Source organism: Festucalex cinctus, chromosome 1, assembly GCF_051991245.1.
Source record: "Festucalex cinctus isolate MCC-2025b chromosome 1, RoL_Fcin_1.0, whole genome shotgun sequence".
NCBI lineage: Eukaryota > Metazoa > Chordata > Actinopteri > Syngnathiformes > Syngnathidae > Festucalex > Festucalex cinctus.
Genome location: NC_135411.1, coordinates 44,227,083 through 44,253,935, shown reverse-complemented (window position 1 = coordinate 44,253,935; position 26,853 = coordinate 44,227,083). Strand labels below are relative to the sequence as shown.

The 26,853-nt window shown below is 38.2% G+C and overlaps 1 protein-coding gene across 5 annotated transcripts in view; it reads left to right on the top strand.

The window, feature by feature from the left end:
- Nucleotides 1-6,539: 6,539 nt before the first annotated feature.
- The window catches only part of tox (thymocyte selection-associated high mobility group box), an 80,005-nt gene continuing 59,691 nt past the window's right edge, over nt 6,540-26,853 (top strand). The window contains exons 1-3 of one of the 5 annotated variants that reach the window (XM_077536861.1): nt 6,540-6,750; nt 6,835-6,962; nt 7,035-7,193. In XM_077536861.1, coding sequence (XP_077392987.1) covers nt 6,948-6,962; nt 7,035-7,193 — 174 coding nt within the window. In that variant the 5' untranslated portion in view covers nt 6,540-6,750; nt 6,835-6,947. Of the gene's footprint in view, nt 7,194-26,853 lie in introns of all 5 variants that reach the window. The other 4 variants (XM_077536869.1, XM_077536887.1, XM_077536896.1 and 1 more) reach the window with 4 other exon arrangements.

The window sequence follows — 26,853 nt, the reverse complement described above, 5'->3', positions numbered from 1 at the left end:
CCATACCTTGCGTACCATACATAGCACTACCTACAAAGACAGAAATCTTTAGATGTGGTGATATAGACGCAATCATACAGTATTAAACAGAGGTCAAGTGTGTAAATTGTGTCTCAACCTTCCACATACTTGTCTTTCACTGTAGAAAAAGAAAAAGCAAATGTTTGTCTCTTGTATCCAGTTTTAGAATTCTTGTCATATACAGTACAGTATGCATTTGATATTGATCGAACATCTCTGAAGCTATGTGGAACGTATGTTTCTTTTAGGGAAACCGCAGAAGCTTTTGGAATTAAAGACTTGCTTCTTTTTTGACCCAGCCATTTCTTTAATCTTCTGCCACACTCCAGATAGTGGCAAAAGGGCTGGTTTATTCCTGGAGGACACAGTGTTTTTACCCTCCAGTGGATTGCTCTGCTATGAATCTATAATGTAATCCCCCAACATGAGGAGACACCCATCATTCAAATGTTACAGTGCATTACATTTTCAACCCATCAGATATGTTGGAAAGCTCATACATTGAAATCTGAGAACTATATGAGGTGGAGAGAGAGTGCAAGTGTGTATTTGTGTGAGTGTGTGTGCACTACTTTGCTTGGAAACGTGCTTTTGTGCATTGACATGCATTAGCATAGGTGCAGCACAAACATGTATTGAGTGTGCATGAGTTTATGGTGTCTACTGTGTTTGTGTGTGTGTCTGTGCAAGCATTTGAACGTACATGTGTATTTGATCGGCTTCGTGTGTGTGTGCTTGCGTGTTTGTGTGTGTGGCATTTTATATAGAGGAAGTGTATGTGGGGGTGGAGAATGTGGAAGTGAATTATGCCTTTTTACAGACGGGAGGGGTGCATATATGTATGCGTATATGTGGGGGATGGGAAGGCACACTATGTATGTATGTTCACTAAGTGTGTGCGTGCGAGCGTATGAGCGCGTGAGTGAATGAGTGAGCCATTTATATATATGGATAGAGATTGAAAGTCTACGAGCATGCATTTTAATGATACCTAAATGGGTGTAGGCAATAAACAGTAATATGCATGAGCTGCTATTTTTTTCCCGTGTGTGTGTGTTTGTGTGTGTGTGTGCATATATTGTACACATATGCTATGAAGCTCTGTTCCAATATAGTATAATTCTGTGTGTGAGAGAAGTACATTTGTATTTTATGTGTGTTTGGCCATCTGTTTAACTGTGCAATGAGTGTGTAAGAGTCAGTGTGATGTGCACATCTGTGTCAGGCACTAACCTCTATGTTAGCTTGGACTGAATGGTGTCTGTTTCTCTTTGTTTCGTGCTGTAGTTCTTAATTCTCTTGTTTTCCACTCTTGTTTGGAGACTGGGATTTAAAAATCCAGTTAAACCCCACGTATTGACAAATATTGCCTTTGTGGAGAGAGGCAAACCCCTATAAACATATATATATAACATGAAACAAATTACAACCTCTATAAGACTGAAATTTCAGATAAATAAATAATACATTTTCATATAAATCTTACACTCTACAAGCTTACTGATTAGTATTTTCTAAATTTGAATGAAAAAAAATCGCAACAATCGACTTATAAATTCGTATCGAGATTAATCGGTATCGAATCGAATCGTGACCTGTGAATCGTGATACGAATCGAATCGTCAGGTACTAGACAATTCACACCCCTATAATATATATATATATATATATATATATATATATATATATATATATATATATATATATATATATATATATATATACCTATATATATATTTATTCATTTATTTATTTATTTAGATATTAGGGGTGTAAATCTCTCCAATCAAGACGATTCGATACGCTTCTCGTTAGGTCGCGTTCAATTTTAAAAACAATTCAGTTCGGTTCGATTCAGTATGATGGTGGTGCAACGATTGTTTGATTACTCAAGGATTAGTCAATTGTCAAATTATATCTGCTTTTATTTTGGAAAACAGTGAGCAACATTTTTGCACATGTAATGTTCCGACATGGTACAGACCAAATTAGAAACTATCAGTCTTTTAAAATGGTGTTTTAACATGTATCTGCCTAGTAAAATTCTACACTCCTGTTGTACCTACTAATGAATATATTTTTCAACGTGGCAGCCTACTAAATGTAAACTAATTGACTTAAAACAGTTACTGTGTGTGACTGTTTCAATACCCTGGTTTTTAAAACAACTCATTATGGCATGATTGTCAGACATCTAGTTGCACATCATAACGGGGCCGCTTTTTATTATTATTATTTTTATCATGTCCTGAAAGCCCTTATTCTCCACAACGCAAATTTGACTTCAATAGTTAACTCACGATTCATCGCAAATTTGTGTTCTAAATGTACAATAAAATGTGCAATAATTTTTTTTCTGAGTTTTCATACTCTTAACATACAGTAAAAGTAGAAAAAAATGTTCAACCAATAGAAATATAGCTAAATCTTTTAATCATTGAATTAACTACACTTGTATTATATAGACATATTGTTACTGTACATCATCTACTAGCATAATAATTCTGTTTTAAGATAACATAATGTTTCATAATTTACTCTGATAGCAAATTTAGCTTACTTTACATCAGTGGTGTCCAAACTATGGGCCTAAAGGCCAATTGTGGCCGGCCACCCATTTTTAAGTGGCCCTTGGCATATACTAAAAAAAGTCATCTGCTACTAATAAATTTGTTTTATCCATCTTATTCATAAGCCCCATGAGCCTTTGCGTGAATTTTGCTCTAGACTTCCATAATGAATCCAAACCGGCGTTTTGTTTGCATGGAAACTTTCTGTGACAGTTACCGACTTTACCAGTGTGGGAACACGAGTTGTTGTAGCTTCCTGCAAACGTGGCCAGCGACAAAGTACGGTCACATGTTTATTTTACTAACTAGATTCCAATATGAGCCAGTGAGCAATCTCAAAAGCTCTAAGTCAAATCAGTACTGTGCCGATTGTTTTGATATTTTCAGAGGTTGACAGTGTTTTAAGTGGGCCGGAACGCAGCGGTACGGAGCTCCAGCTCTTCTAAGAAGCTCCCTTAAGCGTTCAGGTACTTCTCAACGTGCAAAGAACGTACTATCAGCGTTCCGGTGCGCTTAACAATTGTGTTTTGATCCTCAAAAGCTGTTCCGACGAGCGCCGCTCTATTCCATTGACTTACATATAGTATGGAAGTCCTGCGCTCATCACATCACCATGAACACGCGTACTCCAGTACACATAAAAATCTGTGCTTTCACTGCTTTGCGAGAGAAACATCATTCAAGTAGCTCGCTGTCAATGCTACCCTGATGCTAGCCGACCTGAACGCGTTTCCAACCATAGCTCTTGAATTAGGAAAATGAAATGAAAACACTACCATGCTGTCCTGGCTCAAAGCTTCAAAAAGACCACGGTCAGACTCTGAAGTCGATTCGCAGGCTGATAAAGCGTAAAAAACTTGGGCTGCTCTTGCTGTCGTGAGAAGTGAAGCTGGTGGTGGCCATCTTGCGTTGCCACACTGTAGTTGCACACATCTGCTGCGTACTTTTCACGTTATTTTTTTCCTCTACTCGTGTGGCATCTGGTTGTACCATAAGTATAAAATAAGTGTGGGAGAGGCTCTAAATGCAGATGTCATCAGTAAGAATGTGAATATAAATTTTCTTCTCATCAGGTATTTTTACGTGTGCTGCTCAAAGATTGGTCTGCATAATCAGAACCATCAACAATGAAATGATAAATGAAAGCAAAGTCTTACGACAAACTGTGGGTGTGGGGGGGAGCTCGTCCGTGGCTGACTTTCAGAAAACCCAAGACCAATCGTTATCAGAATTCACATATCTACTAGTACGTATGGCCACAGTAATCTCTGAAAACGATCGATAGTATTTTGAATTTTATAGGCATTAACTGTCTTGCTCTCCATAGGTATGCACATTTATCTTGTCCATAAAATCCAAAGTACTAAGCCAATCATATTTTAAGCGATTGATGTGGGTCTAAGTTCGATGTGTGCATGCCAATATTGGTAGCGATTGGTCGTAATTAACACGTTAAGATTTTTATGAGTGTATGGGGAGGAAGATGTATAGAGCTGTCAAAATTAATAGACAAGTAATCCATTATTAAATTAATCGACAACTATTTTAATAGAGTAATCGTTTGGAACCATTTTTTTATTTTATTTTTTTTTTAATTTAAAACGGTCCAAAACCTCTGATTTCAGCATATCAACAGTAAGTACTGGACACAGCGTAGGCATGTGACTTACGGAAGTCGTAAGTGCGTGGCATCTACCCTATAAGGACTGGCAGCTGATTGACGCATTGGTGACGTATTTTCCAGTTTTTGTGAAAGGAGGTCCATTCACATCTGTGACTTTTAAAGGAACACAAGACTTATGGAAAAACTAGCTATTCTGTGAAACGGTTAATTTCAACTCTTCCCTGAAAAAATTGCCAATTTATGTTGCGCGTTTATGATTTTATAGCACATTATGAATATTTTTGCATTTTGTATCAGCCATTTTTGGACAGTCACAATCGTGACGTATCGCGTGCGTAAAAGACACATTGAATGGCATGGCTGCCAGTGACAGAGAACTCACAAGTAATTATCTCGTCCCATGGTGAACATCAAAGGCGGAATTGCGCCTGACAGCAAAGACGCACTTCAAAAGCAGTACAGCCACGGAGGACACGCCAAAGATTTGTTTCCAACTGAAAGCCAGATGAAACTAGCAGATCCAGCCATCAGCGAATCAAAGTTGACGGTAAACATCTCGGTGACTTGTACTCTGCTAGTCTAAGCTACATGTTGTGTCCTAAGAACGCTTTAGCCCACATTAAGAGCGACCAGCCCCCACCGCCCCACCACCACATGAAACCGAACGTGCTGAGGATTTCACTCTAAACAGAATTGGTGCAGTGTTTGCGATCGAAGACATCTTTCTTGTCAGCATACTCCCATTGAAATGAGCGAAGGCGGCTTTCGTTTTACGCATGGGATACGTCATCACGACCACGTGACCAGGATAATTGCGTTTACCACTATGTTCGAATTTTGACACTCAAAAATCGGTTTAAAATAAAATTCAGGGAATAAGATGCCAAAGATATTTGTACTTTTATTCTTTGTGCACAATGCCTAATCCAATACTGGAAAATTAGTTATAAGTCCTGTATCGCTTTAACATACATTTTTCTTCCAATTTTAAGATTAGCAATTTAACGTACCAGGGTTACCGGTAAAATAAAGGATCCCAAAAACGTAGGCCAAGTAAGGAAAATACAATTTGTATTTATTACAAAAAGTATCACACTTACAAGTAACAAAAAGCGCTTGCAGACAGATAAGGAATACAAAATAAGAAAAAGCACTTGCAAAAGGCAAGGAAAACGTGAAAGAACAAAAAACACTTGCAATAGGCAAGGACCATGAATACGCGAAGAACAAAACTCTTACGCCAAAAACTATGGAAACAGAAAGCTACGCAGCAATATATCGCGATATTACAGCGAGCAATTCTCAAATTGATTAATAGTCAGCCGAATCAATTTTTAAACATTGAATTTTGATGGAAAAATATTCAACAAAACGTCTTGCTTAGGGTTAGTGTTTACACCTTAAGCATGGAAGAATGTTATTCTTATGAGTATTTTTAAAAGCGCTATACAAAAATAAATGTATTATTATTATTATTATTATTATTATTATTATTATTATTATTATTATTATTGTTATTATTATTATTATTATTATTATTATTATTATTATTATTATTATTATTATTAATGGAACATTAAGCCTGAATATTTTATTTCAGTGCTGTTCTAATATGAAAAAAGGTTACAACCTGTTTGTTAAATACAGTGGCTCACAGTTATAAGACTGAAGTTTCAGATCAATAAATACATTTTCATACACATCTTACAGTGTACATGTACAAGTTTACTGATTCGTATTTTCTGAATATGAGTAAAAAAAAAATGCAACAATCGGCTTAGAAATTTGTATCGGGATTAATCGGCATTGAATCGAATCGTGACCTATGAATCGTGATATGAATCGAATCGTCAGGTACTAGGCAATTCACACCCCTGCTAAATATATTAAAAATAATATTATGAAACAATGTTTTTGTTGTTAGGGGTGGGGTGGCCATTGTGTATTCAGGACAGCCGATACTTTTTCGGAGGCGTGGGCGGCTGACATCCAGCAATGACTGCTGGGAATAAAGAAATATAATTTCATGAAACAAATACTAGAATTTATGTAGGGTTTTGGAGAATGAATGAATGCCTACATGTGTTTCTGATAGTATTGTTTTCCACAGCTACTATTACTGCATTGTTTCTGTGGGTTTAGTCTAATTTACAGCTGGTCCATCGTTTGTGAATCCAACCTGTATTTGTACCGTTCGAATTGCAAAACGTTTACTGGGGCGGACAAACACACTGACAAAGTGCTCTTATTTTGGTAAAAACAAAATGATTTCCGCATCCGTTTACGCAAACCAGTGCTAACTTGATGACAGAGCTCTCTTTGTATGAGTGCTCTGTAAAGTGTCGCTCCAAGCAACGCGCGCCAGCAACAGCAGCAGCAGCAGCAAAGCAGCAGTTGGCAGCAGCACAGACAGCAGTACGGCAGTCAGTGTAGTAGTACAGTAAGTAGCGGGACACAGCATTGAAACAGTTACACTACACTACAAGTCGCATCTCTTCCTGGCTGGACAAAACATCGCGACCATTAAAGAAACAGGTGGAGACGCGTCTTACAGTGAGTTATTCTGGCTAAAATAGTTTATGAATTAATTGCCAATGAATATTTGCGTATACTTGGAAGTGTGGGGAATTATTGGAGCATGAAACCCGGCGTGGAGAGAAGCGCCTATTCCAAAATTTGCGGGATCCTATAAAGCCTACTTTTCGGCGTTTGATTCCCGAAGAGGCTCGTGGATGTTTCTCCATACGGTAACTCAGGGACCTCCAAGTTTGTAAAAGAACACCACAAAACAATCATTAGTTGATTTTGTTCGAAGGAAGAAAGCAAGCAAGCAGAAGAATAGAACAGCGGGAGAAGCGGATGTATATTGGGCCATGGATGTGACAGTTTACCCACCACCTCCTCAGCCTCTGGCCGCGTCAGAGCACAGCAGACTGGGACAGCTCTCCTATCCTGAGCCGGCCTTCGGGACCAACAAGGTCGGTGACACAGAGCAGCTAGGAACCTTCTTGTGTTGCTTATTGTCTGGCAAATGAAAGTAACCTTTGTGTTGCCCCCACTTTAATTAACTTGGGGGGGGGGGGGGGGTATTCATCTGTCTTGCCCTGCCAATTAAATGGTAATTAATTGCTTTATTAGGTTGAAGTTAATTAAAACAGCGACTGCTACCACTGTCTATTGAAGATGAACTATGATTTTGTTAGACTCTCGGCAATGTAATTTTAAAGTAATTATGCTTTAAAGAGCACTGCAATATGGTAGATGAAAGTGGTTTGGGATATTTGAGCACATCAATTCCATGGGCATTTCTTGATATTTGCTTAACTTGTTGTCTGAGAAGTTTAGTGTTGTAAGAACTCGAAATTGGTCTTGGTCTCCAACCAGTCTCAAAACCACTTTTTAAGGGTCTCTGTCTTGTCTTGGAATTGAAAGCATTTTTACTCGTCTTGGACAGGGCGGACTTGGGAATTTTGATCAATACCGGTTGAGACCAGGCCAGTGCTAATGTGATCAGTGAGAAACGCAGAATGCAGGTGCTGCGCTACCTTCCCAGTGTTGCCTTGAGTGCCAGGGCATGTCCCTTAGATCTAAGATTTGTATCTTTGTACTATTTTAAAAATAACATAGCAGGATTTGTTTTTGTTGCTAATATAATGAAAAAAAACAACAACATATAATGGTCACTTTGGTCTGTATTTTTTGGGGGGACTATTCTTTAATACAATATATACAATCTTGGACTTGTCTCAGTCTCGATCATCTGTGATGTCAATAATGTCTTGGTCTCGGCTGGTGTGGTCTTGACTACAACAGCAGAGAAGCTCTCAATCTCTCCTGGGCAAGTTGAGGGGTCAGGGTCGGAAACCTGTGACTGACTGAGTACCGATGTCTGTTGGGTGTCTGTATGCCTTGTGAAGTCCTCTCAATCGACTGTGGTTAACTGTGATTATACGTTGCATAATAGAAGAATACAGCTACCAGAGTACAGTATATCCTTCAGTCTGAACAGATTGGTACGTTCATTTCGTTATTTAGCAGATTCTTGTGTATGTTTTAAAGGCTGAAGAATAAATGACTGTGCATACATACATACAAACATACCAAACTACCAACAATCAAAATAAGTCATGTCAACTTGTTTGTCGATTCTTGTTTGTGCTTCATTTCCATGATAAATACAGTGGTTGTTTTATGGAAGACAAATCAAGGTATTTCTTTTAAAGTGGCAGTGTGTATTCGTTGTAGGGATCGTTTTTTCAACGATATTCAAACGTCACGATACGATAGTATCACGATATGAAGCTCATGATACGATAATTATCACAATATCGTGGGGAGGTTGGCGATAATTAAAAAAGGTCACAATATTGTAAAAAACAAAAAAACAAAAAACAAAAACCAAGAGCCCATACTAAAAAAAGCACAATATTATGCTTTTGTATATAACATCAATGTTATGTTGTTATTATTATTATATTATAAATTGCACTAAAAAACTAGCCCCCAGAGGGTGATAGAACTGCACAAATGGAAATCAACCTGACTTTTTTAACAGGTGTGTTGCATTTAAATATTGTGAACATGCCAACGACGATATTGTGATAGTTTTAATATCACGATATCACAATATTGCGCTTATCGTTACATCCCTAATTAGTTGACCACTTGATGTCGCGCATGCCATGCATTTCAAAGCACGCACACTACGATGGCTCAGAGAGACCACACTTTGCAAGCCTCCCACCTTTCCTTTCTAGGCTGGAGTGGCTAACAAGAGCGGCTAGCAAGAGAAGTAAGTAAAAGCTTGCAAGAGCAGAAGCAGAAGGTGACAAGCGATGGGAGCACGAATCACGGGACTCAGCGACATACCTTTATGTGTGTGTATAGGGCTGGAAATCTTTGACTGTCTCACGATTCGATTCAATTACGATTTTTGGGTCTACGATTCGATTCAGAATCGATTTTCGAGACGTTGAATCGGTAAGACTACCGAATGAACAATTCTGAGCTCTTTAAAAAAAAAAAAAAAAAAAAAAAAAAAAAAAAAAGAATCGATTCTCGATTCAAACGATTTTCGATTCAAAATTATTTGATTGACAAATGAATTCTGCTTCAATTTACAGATATGCACAACATTGTCATGATCTACTCCAGTCTGTTTTGCAAGTCAAAATGACAAATAGAGACATTAAAGTGTCGTTTTTTGTTTAAACATTTATTAATTTTGTATTATAAGTGCCTTTTTTTTCACAAAAAAACAGAATGTGGGCTACAACTGCCTTTTCCCCTTCTTCATTTCTAATTTAAATAAAGTCAATTTTTGGATATTAATATCGATTCGATTGGATTCATAAATGAGAATCTCGAGTCTTTTTTTTCCTTTTTTTTTTTTTGGGCACACCCCTAATATATATATATATATATATATATATATCTATATATATATATATATATATATATATATATATATATATATATATATATATATATATATATATATATGTACGTTGTTGAGATAGAACATATTTTTTGCATATTGTTGAAATCAATAGTGTTGTTGTTTTTTTAAATGAAATTAATTATTAGTTCAACACTAGATGGCGCTAAAGATTACACACTGTCACTTTAAATAAGAAACAGCGGTACAGGAGGAAAACAAACATCATGTTGTAATGTTCCTGTAATACATTTATCAGGATATAATTTATGGTAATCCTTTATCACAAGTCACTTCGGGATTGAGGAAGCTCAAATGAGCTGCAGTATTTTATTTCTGGCTTTACAGATAAGTCCCAGTTATAAAGTGAATTTACTATGCCCTCAAAGATGAATATGTGAGGAGTTTTGTTCCAAAATTGCAGGCAAGCATCGTGTGAGGTCACTCCACTAAGTTTTCTGCTATATGCCCCAAGTGGAGCGTCTGTTCACGTTGTGTTATTGCACTCTTAAATGTGTAACTAATATGTATGGCCCCCAAGAGAGGCATGGCGGAATGGAGACTATGCGATGATAAACTGGTGGCTGTCGTTCTTGATTGTGCAAGGCAACTGTACGTTAGCCGGTCTTGAACTCTGGCCTCGAGTTGTGGGCATTAATAGAATGCCACATTATTGTTGTTAGGTGTCAGCAATACACTCAATTTACACTTTCAAGCCTTGCAACCTGCTGCTCTTCTTCTGGAAAGTGGACATGCATGCACAAAGGTATGCCACCGTGCCCAGTGTTGTTGTCAGTGAGTGTTTGTTTGAGAAAAGATAGAGATGGAGGATAGAGGTTGTGGATAGAGAGCGGGCTGTGTTGTTGGGGGTAGGGAATGGAGAGAATGAGAGGGAGAGAGAGAGAAGGAGAGAGAGAGAGCTAGTTGTTGGGGGTAGGGATGTTGCAGATGAGTGTGGTTGTAGTGGGGGTGGGGCCACTAAGGTTTGTACTATATTTCTCTCTGTGTGTCTTTTGATTCATGGCTCTGTCGGTCTGATAGACGAGATCATATTACTGTGTGGGGGAACAGAGAGCGAGAGAATATAGAGGAGGGAGAGAGACGGGAAAAGCACAGCCAGGCACAGAAGCAGTGAGACAGGAAGAGAGGGAAAGTCAGAAGAATAAGAAACAAAATGGGAGAACAACTGAAAAAGAAGATTGTAGAACAGGGAGGCTTGCCCTCCAGATGTGGTAATGCAGAGCCAGATTTTCCATTTCATTCGAGTGGAGACAATCCTCAGCACAATTACAAGAGTCCACTCAGTATCATGCATGTGATTATTAACCATGACAACCAATCTGAAGCTGAGGCTGCACATGCACTGCAACCTTAAGCTTATCATTTATATGATGAGATGAATGTGTCAACACAAATGTCTGAACCAACTGGACATGAAGCAGATTTTACTTTGCCAGGTGCCATGCGCAAGTCTGTGCAATGTCAAACTTAACGTGTGGACAGAGCAGAGTTTCCATTCCTTTTCTGCAATTCAACCTCTACAGTTTCAGAAAAAAAAGCAACTTGCCGTGTTATATCAGGCTTGACTCAGTTGGTACAGTGTTTTCTTGTCTCCTAGTCTCAACCAGGTTCATGCTCAATTTGATATTCAACCAACATATTTGTGAAAGCAAAAGTTGCACAAGCTTGAGCTGGGTGAAAAATAATAATCATGACAGTTTTTATTGATATTGAAATTACGATTAATAAACATGATTATTCATGTTTCAAAACGTATTTATTTTTTCAACTACCAAAACTCAATTTTAAAAATAACTTGAAAATAAATTAGTAACAAAGTAAAATAATTACGGTTGGGTGAGTACCGATACCAGTTACCCGGTCTCATTTCAAGGTATTAGTACTCGTGATGGCGGCCAATCCCAGTTTATTCAGGTTTGGAAGGCAACGTAAATACGCACCAAAACCCAAATATGCTCTTATTTGGGTTTTTAAAAATCTGAATAAGACCCCCTGGATTACCCCTTGTCTAATCTGAATATTTGCTCATATAAATGCAATCAAGATATCTCCTTTGAACGGAACTTTGGTTTGTGTTTTGCGCATACTGTATTTGCAAGTAATCTTGGTCCTTTGAGCACAGGAACTACTTGTATGGGCAGCGGCCATCTTAGGTTGCCACTCGGTAAACAAGCCTAACTTGAGTACCGTACGTTGATTTCTATGCGGCGTTTTCCCATTATTTTCTGTCTCTATGGCGAAAATGCCACAGTGTGTATCTATTAGGGTTGGGTAATAAATTGAATTAATTCGATACATCATCATTTTAAAAAATCAAATCGTTGAAAATTTGCTAAATTGTGAAATCGAATTTTGTCTTCTGGATTATTAAAAGCTGTTGTTCTTATGTTCTGTTACATCCAAATGCTTTTATGTGATGTAATTTTGTGTTAAAACTGATCTAGAATCAGTATACGTTACTGGTGTCTGAACATTTTTCACAGGAATTATTTTTGAATAAATGAAACCTTTAAGTAAACGTTTGTTGGATTTGTTAGGTTAAAATCGATTAAAATGGTAATCGTCCTGAATGACTGCAAAAATCGAGATTTTATTTTTTTGGCCATATCGCCCAGCCCTAGTATCTATACACACCCATATGTACGTGTATACAAGTCCGTATGTCTGGTGCGAAACCATCGGAAATACACAAGGGTCGCGAGGGTGCTGGAGCCTATCAGAGGTAAACAGAAATGGTGAAATAGAGCGACGCAGCAGAGAACCACACTTTAAAAGAAATTGGGGGGGGGAAAAAGGCTTTGCTTTTTTGAAAATTAGTTTGCTCAATATAGAGGTGGCAGCTCTTATTGCGAGGCCTCTAAGCCCTCTTCCCCTTGGGAAAACCAAAGCTTAACAGCCTGCCTAGCATCATGATCAGTCAAATCTGGCCCTTCAACACTACTTTGGATTAGGTCGTCCGATGCAGTGTTTCCCAACCAGGAGTATGAGCACATTGCAACCCCTTGATTTTGTTTCATTTACCTTCCAACAACCAGAATGGAGGATGGAAGCCTAGTAGATGATTAGGTACTCTAAACAGAAGTGACTAGTTGGACCATTAATTGAAATTAAGTTAAAAAAAAAAAAGCAGACAAAGTGATTACACACCCATCATACTGTATGCCAGCTTTATAGATTGAAAGAAAGTCTACATTGTTTAGAAATTTGCAATTATAAACGGTAAATGCATTGATGGACTTTTTTCTGAGTTTGAAATGTCCGACAGTATTTGAATGCAACGGCAGTTCGGCTCGCTGAACACTGTCAATGTTTACGTTCCCGTTATTGGCGAATACTTGCTAACGCCGGAGACTTGTGCCGCTTCATACAATGATTAACTGTTTCATCGTCCTTAATTGGCAATTAAATGTAATTTCGAGGTGGCGCTGTGTTGATGTTGGAAGTCGACCGTCACGTGGGAACGAGTTAAGCTGGCTGCCTTGAGCTGCGACGCCTACCACACAGTGCATGGTTAAATTTCAAAATACAAATAACAAGCCAATTGTATCGCAGTCAATGTATTAGTTGGAAGGCTTTTATTTTGAAATTGGCTTCTGCAGCATGTCGCGGACTATGTACAATCCAAACCTTGATGCATACGGATCATGGGTCAAAGATGGGCTGCTGTAACTCTCATTAAAACGGGATTTGTACCCGTGAGTAACCTGGTCTGCTCACACATTAAAGGCGTTATCCTGAATATTTCAGAAACCAGAATTTTAATCTAAACCCGAGTGGTACTAAGGAACTTTTCAACCTTAACAGAATGTTTTCATAACTCTTCTGATGAAACATCGACTTCAACTAGTTGAATGGTACCTTTGCCATGGCCTGAGGGGGTCTGTATCATTCTTACTGGCACTGAGCAACTTTGAGGAGGATGGTAGGAACAGTTCCACACAAAAAACTACAAATGTACTGACTGCTTTATGGCATACGTCACTTCCCCCTTTCCCCATTCGTTACAAAAGACGGAAATCAATTTGAATATTGACACACAATTACTGCTTTCCTGGCAGAAGATGCAAAACAACTGAAAAGTTTTGTCTGAGGCAAAAAAGAAAAATGGAAGCTCCCTGGATAAAAGGACAGTCAAGGATCAACACTGGCTCGGCTTTGACTCGCTGGCATGAGCTAAAAAAACAAACGAAAAAAAAAAAAAAGACGACGCAATGCGCTTGTCCTCATGGGAAATGTGGTCTTCATTCAGGCATAACATTACCGTTTTTGTCCATATGGCACCGCCATAATTAATTTAAAGTGAAAGTTCCGTAGTGTTGCTTTAACCTTATTTCATGCAAACATAGTCTGTGTATTCAGGGTGCTTTCAATACATACAAACTTGCAAATGCACTTTGGTTCGAAATAACGTTTGTTTGTTTGAGAATCACGCTTCTAGTCCTGTTTAGCAACCTGGCAATCTGGTACCTCTCCACAGTAATTTTGTCTGGAAAAGGTGGGACATTCTGCACAATAATTCGAGCTGATTGGACTATGCGACATTCATTTTAACCAATCACGGTCACGGGTGAAAATTTTGTGTTGGTTCCTGTCGAAGGGGGAAAAGCACGAACATCTTACCAGCTAGAAATGCACGAAGCGCCTCTCGCTGTTCAACATTTACAAGGAAACAGTGAGTAATTCTGGGAGAACAGAATTAATTGTAGTGTCCATTCGTCCATGTAAGGTTTGTTTGTTAGCTCCGCCGTCGGTGCTGGCTTCCTGGTTTCGTCACAGTTGCATATCCTGACCCCAAAAACAATGTCGCTCTGTGATTGGTCTGAACCACCAGTGGTTCGGGAACGGCGGTTATCTGCTGGAGCGGTACAAGATGCATTCTCCGGACTTTGTGAACTCACAAATACCGCGAGAATTCATTTTGCGAGAGCAAGGTTACCTGTTTAGCGTTACTGTATACAATTCAGACACTTTCGAAATTGCCTTCTAATTTGCTCTTCAAAGTTAGATACGCTCTGCTTAACCCGTAGGCGTTATTGTGACCCGTTTTGGGCTTTTGATGGTTCTGACCAAGTCATTTCAAAATAAGATAATGCCCAGGGGTTAAAGCAGCATCAAAGGATGAAACATTTGTCTTATGCTTTTTGTTTGGATTTTTCTTTAATGCAAGGCATATTCTAAATGAAGAAGAAGCCTCAACATGGAGTATTGAGAGAAAAAAGAACATAAGGACAGAAGGAAAATACCGGTAGTATACAACAACAGAAGGATATGTAAGCAAACTATTATTCAAAACAGTAAAACTCAGTGTCACAGTCAGATATTACTCTCGTTGTATTTGGCCAAGCATACTGTATGCACCACTGTCTTTGCACCACAAGTCAGAGTTTAATTTGCTAATTGATTAATTATATCCAACTGTATTATTTCTCACTTGTTTGTATGTCTCCTCACTGCATGCTCAGAGCAAAGTGAGAGGAGGCAGGCTTAAAATTGTCTCTACAGTACAATTTTATGTTAGCTACTCAGTTTCATTATTTCCCACCGGGAAAATGGTTTGGAAATCCACTGTACTTGATTCAACATTAACATCCATATATTTTTGTTTTTGGCACATAGATTTGAATCCGAAACTGTGAGGCTAATGGAGATTTTTTTTTTCCACCGCTTCAAAAAAAGTCATCTTTTGCAGACATACGTATTGTGAAGCAACTAAAATGAATTTTATTTATTTCTACTAACTGTATTTGACAGCTCCTTTTTTTGTATCCCAGTCTCCTTTTTGCCCTTCCCCATAAACTAAACAGAGTAGTTCTAATACATGAGAACACATCTGATAGAGGCAATTTCCTGTGTGCTCCATGTGTGAAAGGGCAACTCTGGTCCTGTTTCTCCGGACATTGTTTGGACTTCCTGAGATGGCTTTACATTAATAGCATTCTTCGAAGGTTACACATTAGATTATTACAGGGTTTTGAACCTGAGATAAGCATCTACTGAAAACCTGCATACTGTTATCTTGGTTCAACTACAGAGTCTTATTGTGTTTCCTTAATATAAATTTCTTTGTACAAAGGATAACAATGTGTGGAGTGTTGCGTGATATTCATACGAGCACCATTGGAATAACATTTCATCTTTAGTTGTGTGTGCAAAGGAAATATTTTCATTGGAAGTTTTCAGTGAGTTGAGAAGAGAAATGAGACTTAAATATCCATCCATCCATTTTCTTGACCGCTTATTCCTCACAAGGGTCGCGGGGGCTGCTGGCGCTATCTCAGCTGGCTCTGGGGAGTAGGCGGGGGACACATCATAATTCTGACTGACATTGCTAGTGTATGTTTTTTTTATTTTTTATTTTATTTTATTTATTATTATTATTATTTTTTTTATTTTTATTTTTTTTTTAAGTGGAGCAATAGTGTCCAGGATAACAGATTGCCTTCCTCTTTGGTACACATCTGTTACCATGGTTGTAAACACAAGAAATTGAGATTAAAAAGAAAAAAGGATGAGAGCAGTTGTCAATGTGGCCAGCAGCCAACTCAGTGTGCTTGTGTGCATTTTCGTCATTCAGAGGACCAGCGGCACCAACAGAAGCGGGTGAACCACACTGAGCTATGATTGTATGAAAGAGCAAACACAAAAAGAGAATCAGTTAGCTTGATACATTAAAACACTGCAATTTTACAAGTCATTTGTCACTATATGAATTAAAATCTTTGTGAAAGGTAAATCAAGGGAGACGGTGTGGAAGGGATAGAAATAAGGATGAAGGAAACCTTGGCAATAAAAGAAAAACAACTCAGAGAAAAGTCGACCTGTTTAAAGTAAAGGAAGATGTCGAATAAAAGTCAGAAAGTCAGTCCGAATTCACAACAATGTGGACAGCAAATACAAGAATGACAAACTCATATAGGTTGACTTGCAAAATCAATATAACATTATACATGTTTCAGTCATTTAGTGCAGTATTATGATAAATGTGAAGTTCTTTCTTTAATTCACAATTACATGCTTTTCCTTCAAGAACACAGTGTGTAGTATTTAGTGCCATCTAGTGAACTAATATTTCACTCATTTTAAAAACCCACTATTAATGTCAATAATTTGGAAAACATTAACGTACATTTAAAAAAATACATATATTCATAGGCCAGGCAAGTTTATTTCTATAGCACGTTTCATACACAAGGCAACTCAATGTGCTTTACACAAGGAAACACTATCAGCATAAACAAACGCAGCAGTTAACATTAACACCATTAATCGTAGGTCTCTTATATTACATATGTTGCGCCGCGCCTGGCTGACATGTTTCGCCGTCATCTTTCTGTTAGGATATTGGATACCCGAAGGAAAATAACTTTGCTAATGTAGTTAGCCTCTGGTGATGCTCCGCTTTGCATTCGCTAGCTTTTGCTAGCTTATCTCGTTAGCCGCTTCAGCTAGATTTTGCTAGCTATTCTTGCTCACGGCTACATCCTGCTGGACGGGCTGCTTGCTCGCTCACTCACTCCAAATACCCTAAAATCTCATGTATAATACGCATCTTATTCACAGGATTTTACAGTAATAATTGATAGTAATTGGTGGTAGGCTTGTGAAATGAGGTCTCTCAAAGGCACTGTAGTGCGCATGCATCAAAATCGATGCATTGCAGTGACAAACACCAATGAATGTTTCCAATCAGATATACTGTAGATACAAAAAAGCAGAGTACCTATTTGTTTCCATCAAAGTAACCTGTCTTTGAGTTCATGAATGACAACAGTGTTTGACATTTTTTTTGTGATTGACTCATACTCCTCAGGAATTACATGTGATTTTCCATTCCACTAAAATTGCCATGAAGCTCAACTGTGCATTTTGTGACAACATAATTGGCTTGGGTCTCTCTGCCTGGTTTTAACTGGGGAGTGGTGCAATAATTGGAACAATTGTTATGCATCATGAAGTATCTCTGTAATGTCTCCAGGGTTATACTGTACACACTATAGATATCTTATTTGCATCTTTCTAGGCAATTGATATTTGTTCAATTTCTACACTTTCCACTGAATCACAAGACAAATGACCTGACAAGCTGTAGTCATAAACATGAATATAGCTCAAGTATTTCATTTAGTTTTCCTGCATGGAAATCAAAATAACCCTCACGCTATAGTGAATGCTTGCATAAATCTGACCTACTTCTGGCTACCTCTATGTGACTATTCTATGTAAAAACAACCCCTGTATCCACTCCATCATCAATTTGTAGACTAATTCTACTGTGGGGTATAATACTCTGCTCATGTAATCATAGATAATGCTTTAAAGGACTTGGCGCTGTGAGCTGACTGTATATTAGGAGATGGCAAGTAGTCAGTTTAAATAGGATAGGCATTCCTACTTTGAAAACTGACAGGCTTTGTGTCAACTATCTAACTGTTACAAAAAAAAAAGAAGAAAAAAAAGAGACTGTTTAAGACATAAGACAAATTGGACGTTGGCTTTGCACATTTCTGCTCCGTGCTTTATTCTACTCTTCAGTTGTAAATATTTACAGTCCACTCTAAAAGTATTGAAACAGTGAGGCCAATGTCCTTACCTTTGCTGTGGACTGAAGACATTGGGGTTTGACATCAAAACACCGTTTCAGATTGTATTTACTTTAGAACAGTCGTGGTTTCTTTCTTTGTCCAAATGGTTGTACTGGTTATGGCCATTGTTTGTGTAACAGCTTCACAATGGCTTATTCTTCCGTTCCATAGACAACACTCTAGTTTTTAAAAGAATACAAGACTTATGAAAAACTAACCAGCTAATGTGTGAAATGGGTCATTTCAACTCTTCCCTGAAAAAAAAAAAAAAAAGAGTCAATTTATGTTCAGTGATTATGATTTTATAGTACTTTTTATGAATATCTTTGCATTAAATACCACGTCAAGTAGAAAATTACACTGAACCGACCCCTCATGTCATATTTTCTACTGGTCAACTGGGAATTTAGTTTAATACCCGAGTTTCTGAGCTGAGAGAACTATTCAAGTTTCAACATGGCGGAGAGCGAAAAAGGATTCATGAATAGCAAGAAATACTAACACTTATAAGGGCGTTATCATCTGCTAGCAGTTTGTTTTAGAAGCTACACAATTACGAAGCATACACAATTCAATGTCGTTTACAACTCATTATTTGCCGTAATTGTTCAGTTTTACAAGCTTCCATGTGGATTTTTTATTTTTATTTTTTTTGTTTTTGTTGCTACAACAGCAAAAGCACATGAACAGAACTCGGACTTAATTAGGAGTTCCCAAGTAGTAAGGTCCATCTTTCCCATAGTACGTGAAGGCAGGGTAAGTCATTGGAATACTGAATAATATGCATTCTAAAACAGATTCAGTAAGATTTGGATTATTATTATTATCCTATTTTTTTGTTGTTGTTTTTTTTTACAATCAAAAATTCTTTTCAGGTCGATGTTAAAATGCTTATCAGTCCTTGTGCCATAAGGTTGCTAACGCTACAGCAATGACATTTTAAACGACACCAGAAACGTCAGCTTTATAAATGTGGGCATGTGAGTGTGGTAAAGCTTTCCACTGCCACAAAAACACAAGACAGAGAAGTCTTAGAACAATATCGGTTATCAAGATAACAATGGAACAACCGAGGGCTTTCTTTTCGTAAATAGAGCACTTCTGCCATGAGGCACGGCGTAAATCGGTGCAGAGGTAGGCCAGGTTTTGGTGTTTTCGCAGATGCACGCAACTTGGCACAGTGTAAAACAGAGGTTTTGTGGTGTTATACCTCCATCGGTACCTCCATGAGCGAAGTTAGCCAGGGAGGGTTAGCCAGGGATATCACAGATCTGTGACGTGGCCATTTGGAGACCGCCTTCCACCTCGATCATATGTGTCCATGTAATATACAAGTTATTAATAATCAAAATGTGAATTTATTTCTGCAATGATTCAGAGGGTTTGATGCACACTGTTGTGATATTTACAAATTAAATGCAATGACATCCACCTCATGTCTGTAGAGTTCAGAATCTATTTGCCTGTACTTTGATCAAATTCAACAAAATCGCATTAGACTAACTACCTGCACCAATACTTAGACGTGGTTCCAGCAGGTGTAAAATTTAGTCTACTTTCATCCACAAAATTGTCAGGTGTGCCGGGCGCAGGTCAAAGCAAATGCCCTCATTAGGCCATAATGCCCAGCGTGGCGCAGAGAGATGAACCAAATTCCCAAAACAGGCAGTGCATCAAGGCTTGCGTCAGCACAAAAATCTGGTTATGTGCAAATATAGTGGTGTCACCTGTTTTTTTTTTTTTTTTGTTTGTTTGTTTGTTTTTTCCATCAGAGTAAAAAGAGGAAGTGTCTATGTTAGGTCCAGTGCCATCTGTTCAAGTAGACAAGAAATTTGGGCATAGCATTTATTGAAATAGAAGCCACTTTTTGAGGAAAAGGGGTAGTTTAGTTGCAGCTGTTGATAGAGTGACCTTAGCCTAAATGCCAATCCCACATAATATTCTTGTCTTTATCACAAACTCTCATAATCCCAGCTAAATTACAACCCGTCTGTCCACATTGGCTGGGATTTTTGTTCCGCAGCATAACGCCAAGAAGCCTTCCCCAACCCCCACCCACACTACAAATGTTCGTTGATGACTGGTTGACTCCAAGCCCTGATGCTTGTTCACGGGTGTGGCTGAAAATGTTTCATTTAGTTGAAGCACAAGGATGCAGAGAAGAAGGTCTTATAGTTGGGGGAGTATGCCAAATGGAACAGATGGATGGAGACAGAGTGCTGCCAGAAGAGACTAATTATGAGAATTTAATTTGAAAAACAAACATATTGCAATCAAATCATCTAATGCAATCATCGGTGCATTGTTGTGTGCGAGTGTGTGTATGGCATGGGTGTGCAGTATTAGGGACAATAACTTGCATCAGTTACATTGTGATTGGAGAACTTTAATAATAATAATAATTTCCTGAGAAACTCGTCCAGAAAATATATTTTTCTTTCAATACTTTCGGTCAAAGGAGTTAATTTAACACATTTTTACTTTGGAAATTTAACATCTGTTGTACTCATTTAGAAAAGCTCTCAAACAAGAATATTTTTCCATTCTTGGACAACACATTCTATATTTAACTATTTTTTTTAACACTGAAATATGTCAAAAGCAGTGACTTTATGAGCTTTGTTCTTGAATTAGTACTCCACCTTGTTAGAGGTATGGACGACCGTTCACAAATTATGTAGAAAACAATCATTTAAAGACCCACCAAAAAGGTAAGACAGTCTGTTGAAGTTTGACTTAAGCATTTTAACATTCTCAATAGGTAGACTTGACACCAATTTGATTGTCTCAAACAAATTGGCCACTATTTAGCATTTTACGGCTGCACACATATTGTGATTCGGCGTAATGTCTTTATTAATTCACCAATCGATCAATGACGTCATTGACCGGCTCAGACATTATAGTCACAGTGTTGTCACAGTCACATTCATTTATGGCTGGGTGGGCCACCACAAATGACTTTTGGCAGCTACTTATATTATTTTAGCGCAAGTCCTGTCAATATATAAGAAGCTTGTATGGTCTTTGTGTGATTCTGGTTAATCGATAACAGTAATGCAAATACATTGCCTCAAAGGCTGAATTATCAAACGTATTGATGTTTATGTTTGGGAATAGATTTTAGTGATATCAGAGGCATCGCAGTTCTAATGGTATCCATCCCCCACTCCAACAGGTGTAATGGTTGTCTTCTTACTATCACGGCACACTTGCTGCTGTTTTTGTTGTCTTTTGTTTTTTTGTCTGTATTTTGGATTGGAAACATCACTCCACGTTGAGCAAAACCTACGTATAGTAGTTAGGATCTTCTGAGTTGTGGATTACGCTGTGAAGATGTTTCAGACCCATATGTCCACAATTATACCGTTTTAAATGTGTATTTTATCTCCATCCATCCCTCCATTTTTTCCCACCTATCCAGGGGTCGGTTCGTGGGGCCAATAGCTTTAGCAGGAAAGCCCAGATTTCCCTCTCCCCAGCCAATTCGTCCAGCTCGTCTGGGGGAATCCTAATGCGTTCCCAACTGGGAAATAGTTTCTCCACTGTGTCCTGGAACGTACCCAGAGCCTCCTCGTAACCGGAACCACTCACTAGGGAGACATCCTAACCAGATAGCTGAGCCACCTCATCTGGCTCTTCTTAATGCAGAGGAGCAGATCCCGATGCCTTCCCAGATGACTTGAGATTCTAACCCTAGCGTTTTTAACTAACCCCGATGACCTCGCTTCATAACGCTCGCACTGCTGTCAAAGATAAAAGTCCCATGACCATCAATACAGTATAAGATTACTGTACTACATAACATCAGCATCCCGCTTTACTTAATTGAGTTGAGGTATTCTCGCGATGCAATTACTTAGAATGTCAATATAGTTTGGCCACCTGAATGACGGGTGATGTTCATGCATTCTTTTTGTAATTAATGTCCGAAAAAGAGATGTTGTAAACATGTAAACCTTACATGTTTTATTTAATGTTTATCAGTGTTAAAACTCACTGATTGACCCCAAAAATCCTGACCGCGTAAAGCCAATTATTAATATTATTATTATTTTTAATAAGCAGTAAATAAACAAGTTACTTAAATAGACATACTGCGCTTAGGATCATAGCATCGGTGATTGGTTATTTATTTTTATAATTTCTTTTAAAAATTTGCTGATCACGATCGTGACCGGCCCCAAAGTTGTGTATTCTAAAGCCTAGTTCTTTTATTAACCGGCTTTATACATTGCAATATATACTTTTGATGCATTGAGAGAGATGCATTGTGAATGCTCGTTGCATATTTTCAGTCACTTTGCCCTAAGATGTCACAGTGATGAAATGCAAATAGTTTTTTCCAGCACATATGTTAATATGAATAAGTTGAAATTGTGATTAGACAGATGAACAGCACTGAATGCAACTGTCGTCCATAGGTCAAACATTTTGCTCCTCTGAACAACACATAATAGTCTGTGTTATGATATGGCTGTTGGATTGTTATCGTGGTCGAGACAAAAGCTCGTTATCAAACATTCGGGTCATGTTGTACAGCAGGCTTGCCCCATCACGGTCCTCGAGGGCCGGGGTCCTGCAGGTTTGAGATGTTTGCGTTCTCCAACGACACCTGATCGTTATCAGGCTTCTGCAGAGCTTGCTGATGAGCTGATTATAGCTGATACGATACGGGAAAAAAATTCTCGTGCCCGTTTTTGTTATAAATTCGAACTCAAATGAAAAGCTCTGTCATTTAAAATAGAAAAGATGCCTCACAAACATTTGAATTTGTTTTTATACAATATCAGTGAAAAATGAAATGACAATCAAAAAAAATTCACCGATAGCTTAGTTTGAAAATGGCACCTGACTTTATCAAATGAATAATCGCAGTGACTGCAAGGGCCATGAATGTTTTTTCAGGATTTGTGCATTTTCCATTCGCACACATTAAAGGATAAACACTGACGTGATATCCGAAGAGCACATCTAAATTGCACACACGTCACATGACACTACACTCAAAGTAACAGTGGATTCGGTTTAGCAAATAAAAATGTGTTTATATTGTTGCCATGGTGACAAGACAGATAAACATAAAATGTTGAGTTGACCTATCACAGCTGTGTAAATTCTCTCTCTCTCTCTCTCTCTCTCTCTCTCTCTCTCTCTCTCTCTCTCACTCACTCCCTTGCACACATGCACACACATGCACCACGCACACAGAAGCGCACTCACGCACACTGTCAGCCATCTCTGCCTGTGCTAAGTTGATTTATGTTCTCTAATGCACTTTAGAGTAAACTGAAATCTATGAAATCCAGACCAGTTAAATAAATTCAGACAAACCCTTAGGGTTAAACATGGTCTCGGGCTATTTACATGTCTGTCCATGTATGACACTGGTATTTCAGGACCCAGCTTTAGTACAACAACAGGGTGAACATTTCTATATTTACATCTTTTTGAAAAGACAAGGATCAAACTTAAGAGTAAAAAACAGTTGAGACAGTTGGAAGAATGTTTTTTTTTGCTACTTGACTCCAAACTAGTATTTTGCACAGCTTTCCCCATCCAACCCTTTATCAAGTGTATATTTCATGTGTCGAAACCTTCCCCCGTTTCTCTCTTTTCCATTGTCCTTCTCTGTCATCCTAATAGTCTCTCTCCACCTTTCTCCCCCTTTTCTCCCCCTTAACTCCGACCCTGACCCACTTAACTGGCTGCTTGTTATTCAAACCTTTGCTTTCCCACACGCACACACACACACACATGCACACGCACAAACGTGCACGCAGATGAGGAGAGGCTGGCATGAAGGCGGAGAGACACACAAACAGACATCCTTTCCACTGTCATGTTTCAGTAAAAGAAAGGAATGCTGATGAAGTCTTGCAAAAAAAAATAAATTTTTATTTGCTAATATAATTATATTAGTGCATTCACACTACAGGTAGAGGACAAAAAGACCTGGTGTGGATTATATAGTCCTCTACTCTATTTGCAAGTCTTGGAATTCAAATAATAAATCACTGGCGTGGGGCCGAAACCCCCTATGTTACAATTTAGTATCCCCCCCCCCACACAAATATACAGTATACTATTGGTCAGTCCACGTGTGGGTGTTGTTTTCACAAATTATTGACCAATCTAAAGTTTGAAAAATGGCTTGTTCTCTTTGACCATGCAATGTTAATGTTAATGGTTAAACAAACTACCGTTTTTGGTGTCTTCTGAAAACTGCTAATTTTGGAGTTATAGTGATTCCACCTATACCAGTAGGGTAATACGTAAATAGTGCCTGACCGATTTAATTGGTATTTTCTCTGAACAAAAAAAAAAAAAGGTCGATACTTGTAGATTTTTGACGATTTATATATTTATTTATTTATTTTACACATTACAATATAAGACATTAATTTGTGAAATAATATGAAGTTGACCAAATTTGGATACAAGAGTTTTCTGATAAGATAGTCATGATATGCAAATTTAGCACACATGATGTAATTTATTAAACAGAGACAAATTGCGCTGGCTGATTTTGCATCTTTAAATAGCGCTTGTGAAAGGCAGCTGCAACCAATATGCAGAGCCGTGCAGGCGAAATGAGAGGCTTTTGTAGACCTTTTCCATTCATGTAAACATGTTTTAAACGCCAACAAAAACAACGGCAACTTACCGTCTATTCAGTCTTGCAATTTTGGACTTTTGAATGACTTGGAGTCACTCACAGTCAGGAGTCATATCATATCACCCATGACCAAACTCCTTTCAGCTATGCATTTCTGTGCAGCTTCCTCATTTTAGCGCATGGTGACAATTGGTGCTGGTCTCGCCCACAGCAGTTTTCCGATGGGCACATAACTGTGCTTTGCACTCAGGGAATGTTAAATCAAACAAACCATGGCTTTCTGGATTTCCTTTTCATTTTTCAATTTTTATTTTATTTTTTCTGGAACTCCATAATGTGCTTGTTGCCTCTTTCACTTCCACTTCCAATTCCATCACTGCTCTCCCAAATGTTGAAAGATGAAAACAGTGCTGTGTTTGACAAGCTCTCTCCCGCTGCAAGCCTCCATCAGCCTACAGTGTACTGAACTTCGCTGAAGTCTTCATCGGATCAGTTAAACAACAAAATAGTGTATGTCCAAATTCTGGCAGCTACAAACTCAGTGGTGGGTCAACACAGCACAAATGCAAATAACCAGCTAACATTAACATGTGTATTGTGTTGTTGTTTGGTTTCAAACCAAACAAATGTGTGTTCTCAGTAATCGTAAAGAAAATGCAGTAATAGACACTAGACAGTGACACATTGCCTGAAAAGGCAGATACTGTTTGATCATTTTCCTTAACAGCAACTGGGTTTGAGTTCATACTGTACCTTCTGCTAATCTGAACTCTGAATTTGTTTATTCTGTGTGTGCACTCATTTGCAATCTTTTTTTCCAATGTATTTCCATGAGGTTTTTAAGAATACATCTTTTGTGAAAGTGCAACCTATACTTCTGTGAAAATCAAATTAATACCATATAATTCAAGTTCATAGATTGATAAATTGATAGCAAGGTGTATAAAAAAGTTAATCGAATTACAATTTGTTATTCAAAGGATTTCATCCAAAAATAACTGTTTCGTTTCTCCATTTAATCCAGGGGTGTCCAAACGTTTGCTTCCAAGGTCCATACACAGAAAAATCAAAGGAGAACAGGGCCATGTTTATTATTATTATAGTGTAAAGTTAAAAACGGCTCCTTAATAAAGCAAAACATGAAGGATTTTTATTTTCCAGGATTTTGGCGTGGCTCAACCAAAGTTTGTGTGAGTGGTTGAAAACAAGAAATTGAGGCATGAGCACAAACTTCTTCTGATCCTCTTAAGCCTTGCCCCACCCACTGTAGAAAGTTATGTAGTACAATGCAGAAAATGATAAGGGGCCCTGTCAAATGTTCATTTTGTTATTTCTGAAAAGAAAAAAACAAACAAAAAAACATACAAATGTTTTTGACTCTGCCGCCTAAAAGAAACATTACCATTGAAATTGTCCAAACCTATCCACCATGAGCCAAGTTGTGGTGGCCCTGCTAGAAATGGGACATGATATAAAACATTAAGTAATTCTTTTCTATTTACTGTATTATTTAAAGCTTGAAGAAAACATTAATTCTGTGTAGCTACTTGTTTTCCATGTTACATATCATCGAATGATAGGCGGTAGCCCAACACAGTGACACTGTCAAACTCTACGCTTTTGGATATGGGATACGAACAGTTGAGATGTTTCCTCTGCCCAATATTACCATGTCCTCCTCACGTACAATTCCCCTTGCCTTGCTTTCACAAACCAGGAAAACGAGTCGCTTTTCTGAAGTGCTACTTGAACTCACCATGAAAGGAGTAAAGACAAAGCAAAACAATGTTGTGCTGATGTAGTTTGCTTGGAAGATATCCACCACTGTTTAGTTTTTACTGTCCTTTTGTACACCTGTTGCCAATAGCACACACACTCTGTTAGAGCCAACACACAATGAGTTGCCATTATTTGGGATCTTAGTATATCGGGCCCCTAGAGTGCAATGTTCATGCAGATAAGCTGCTACATCTTACCAC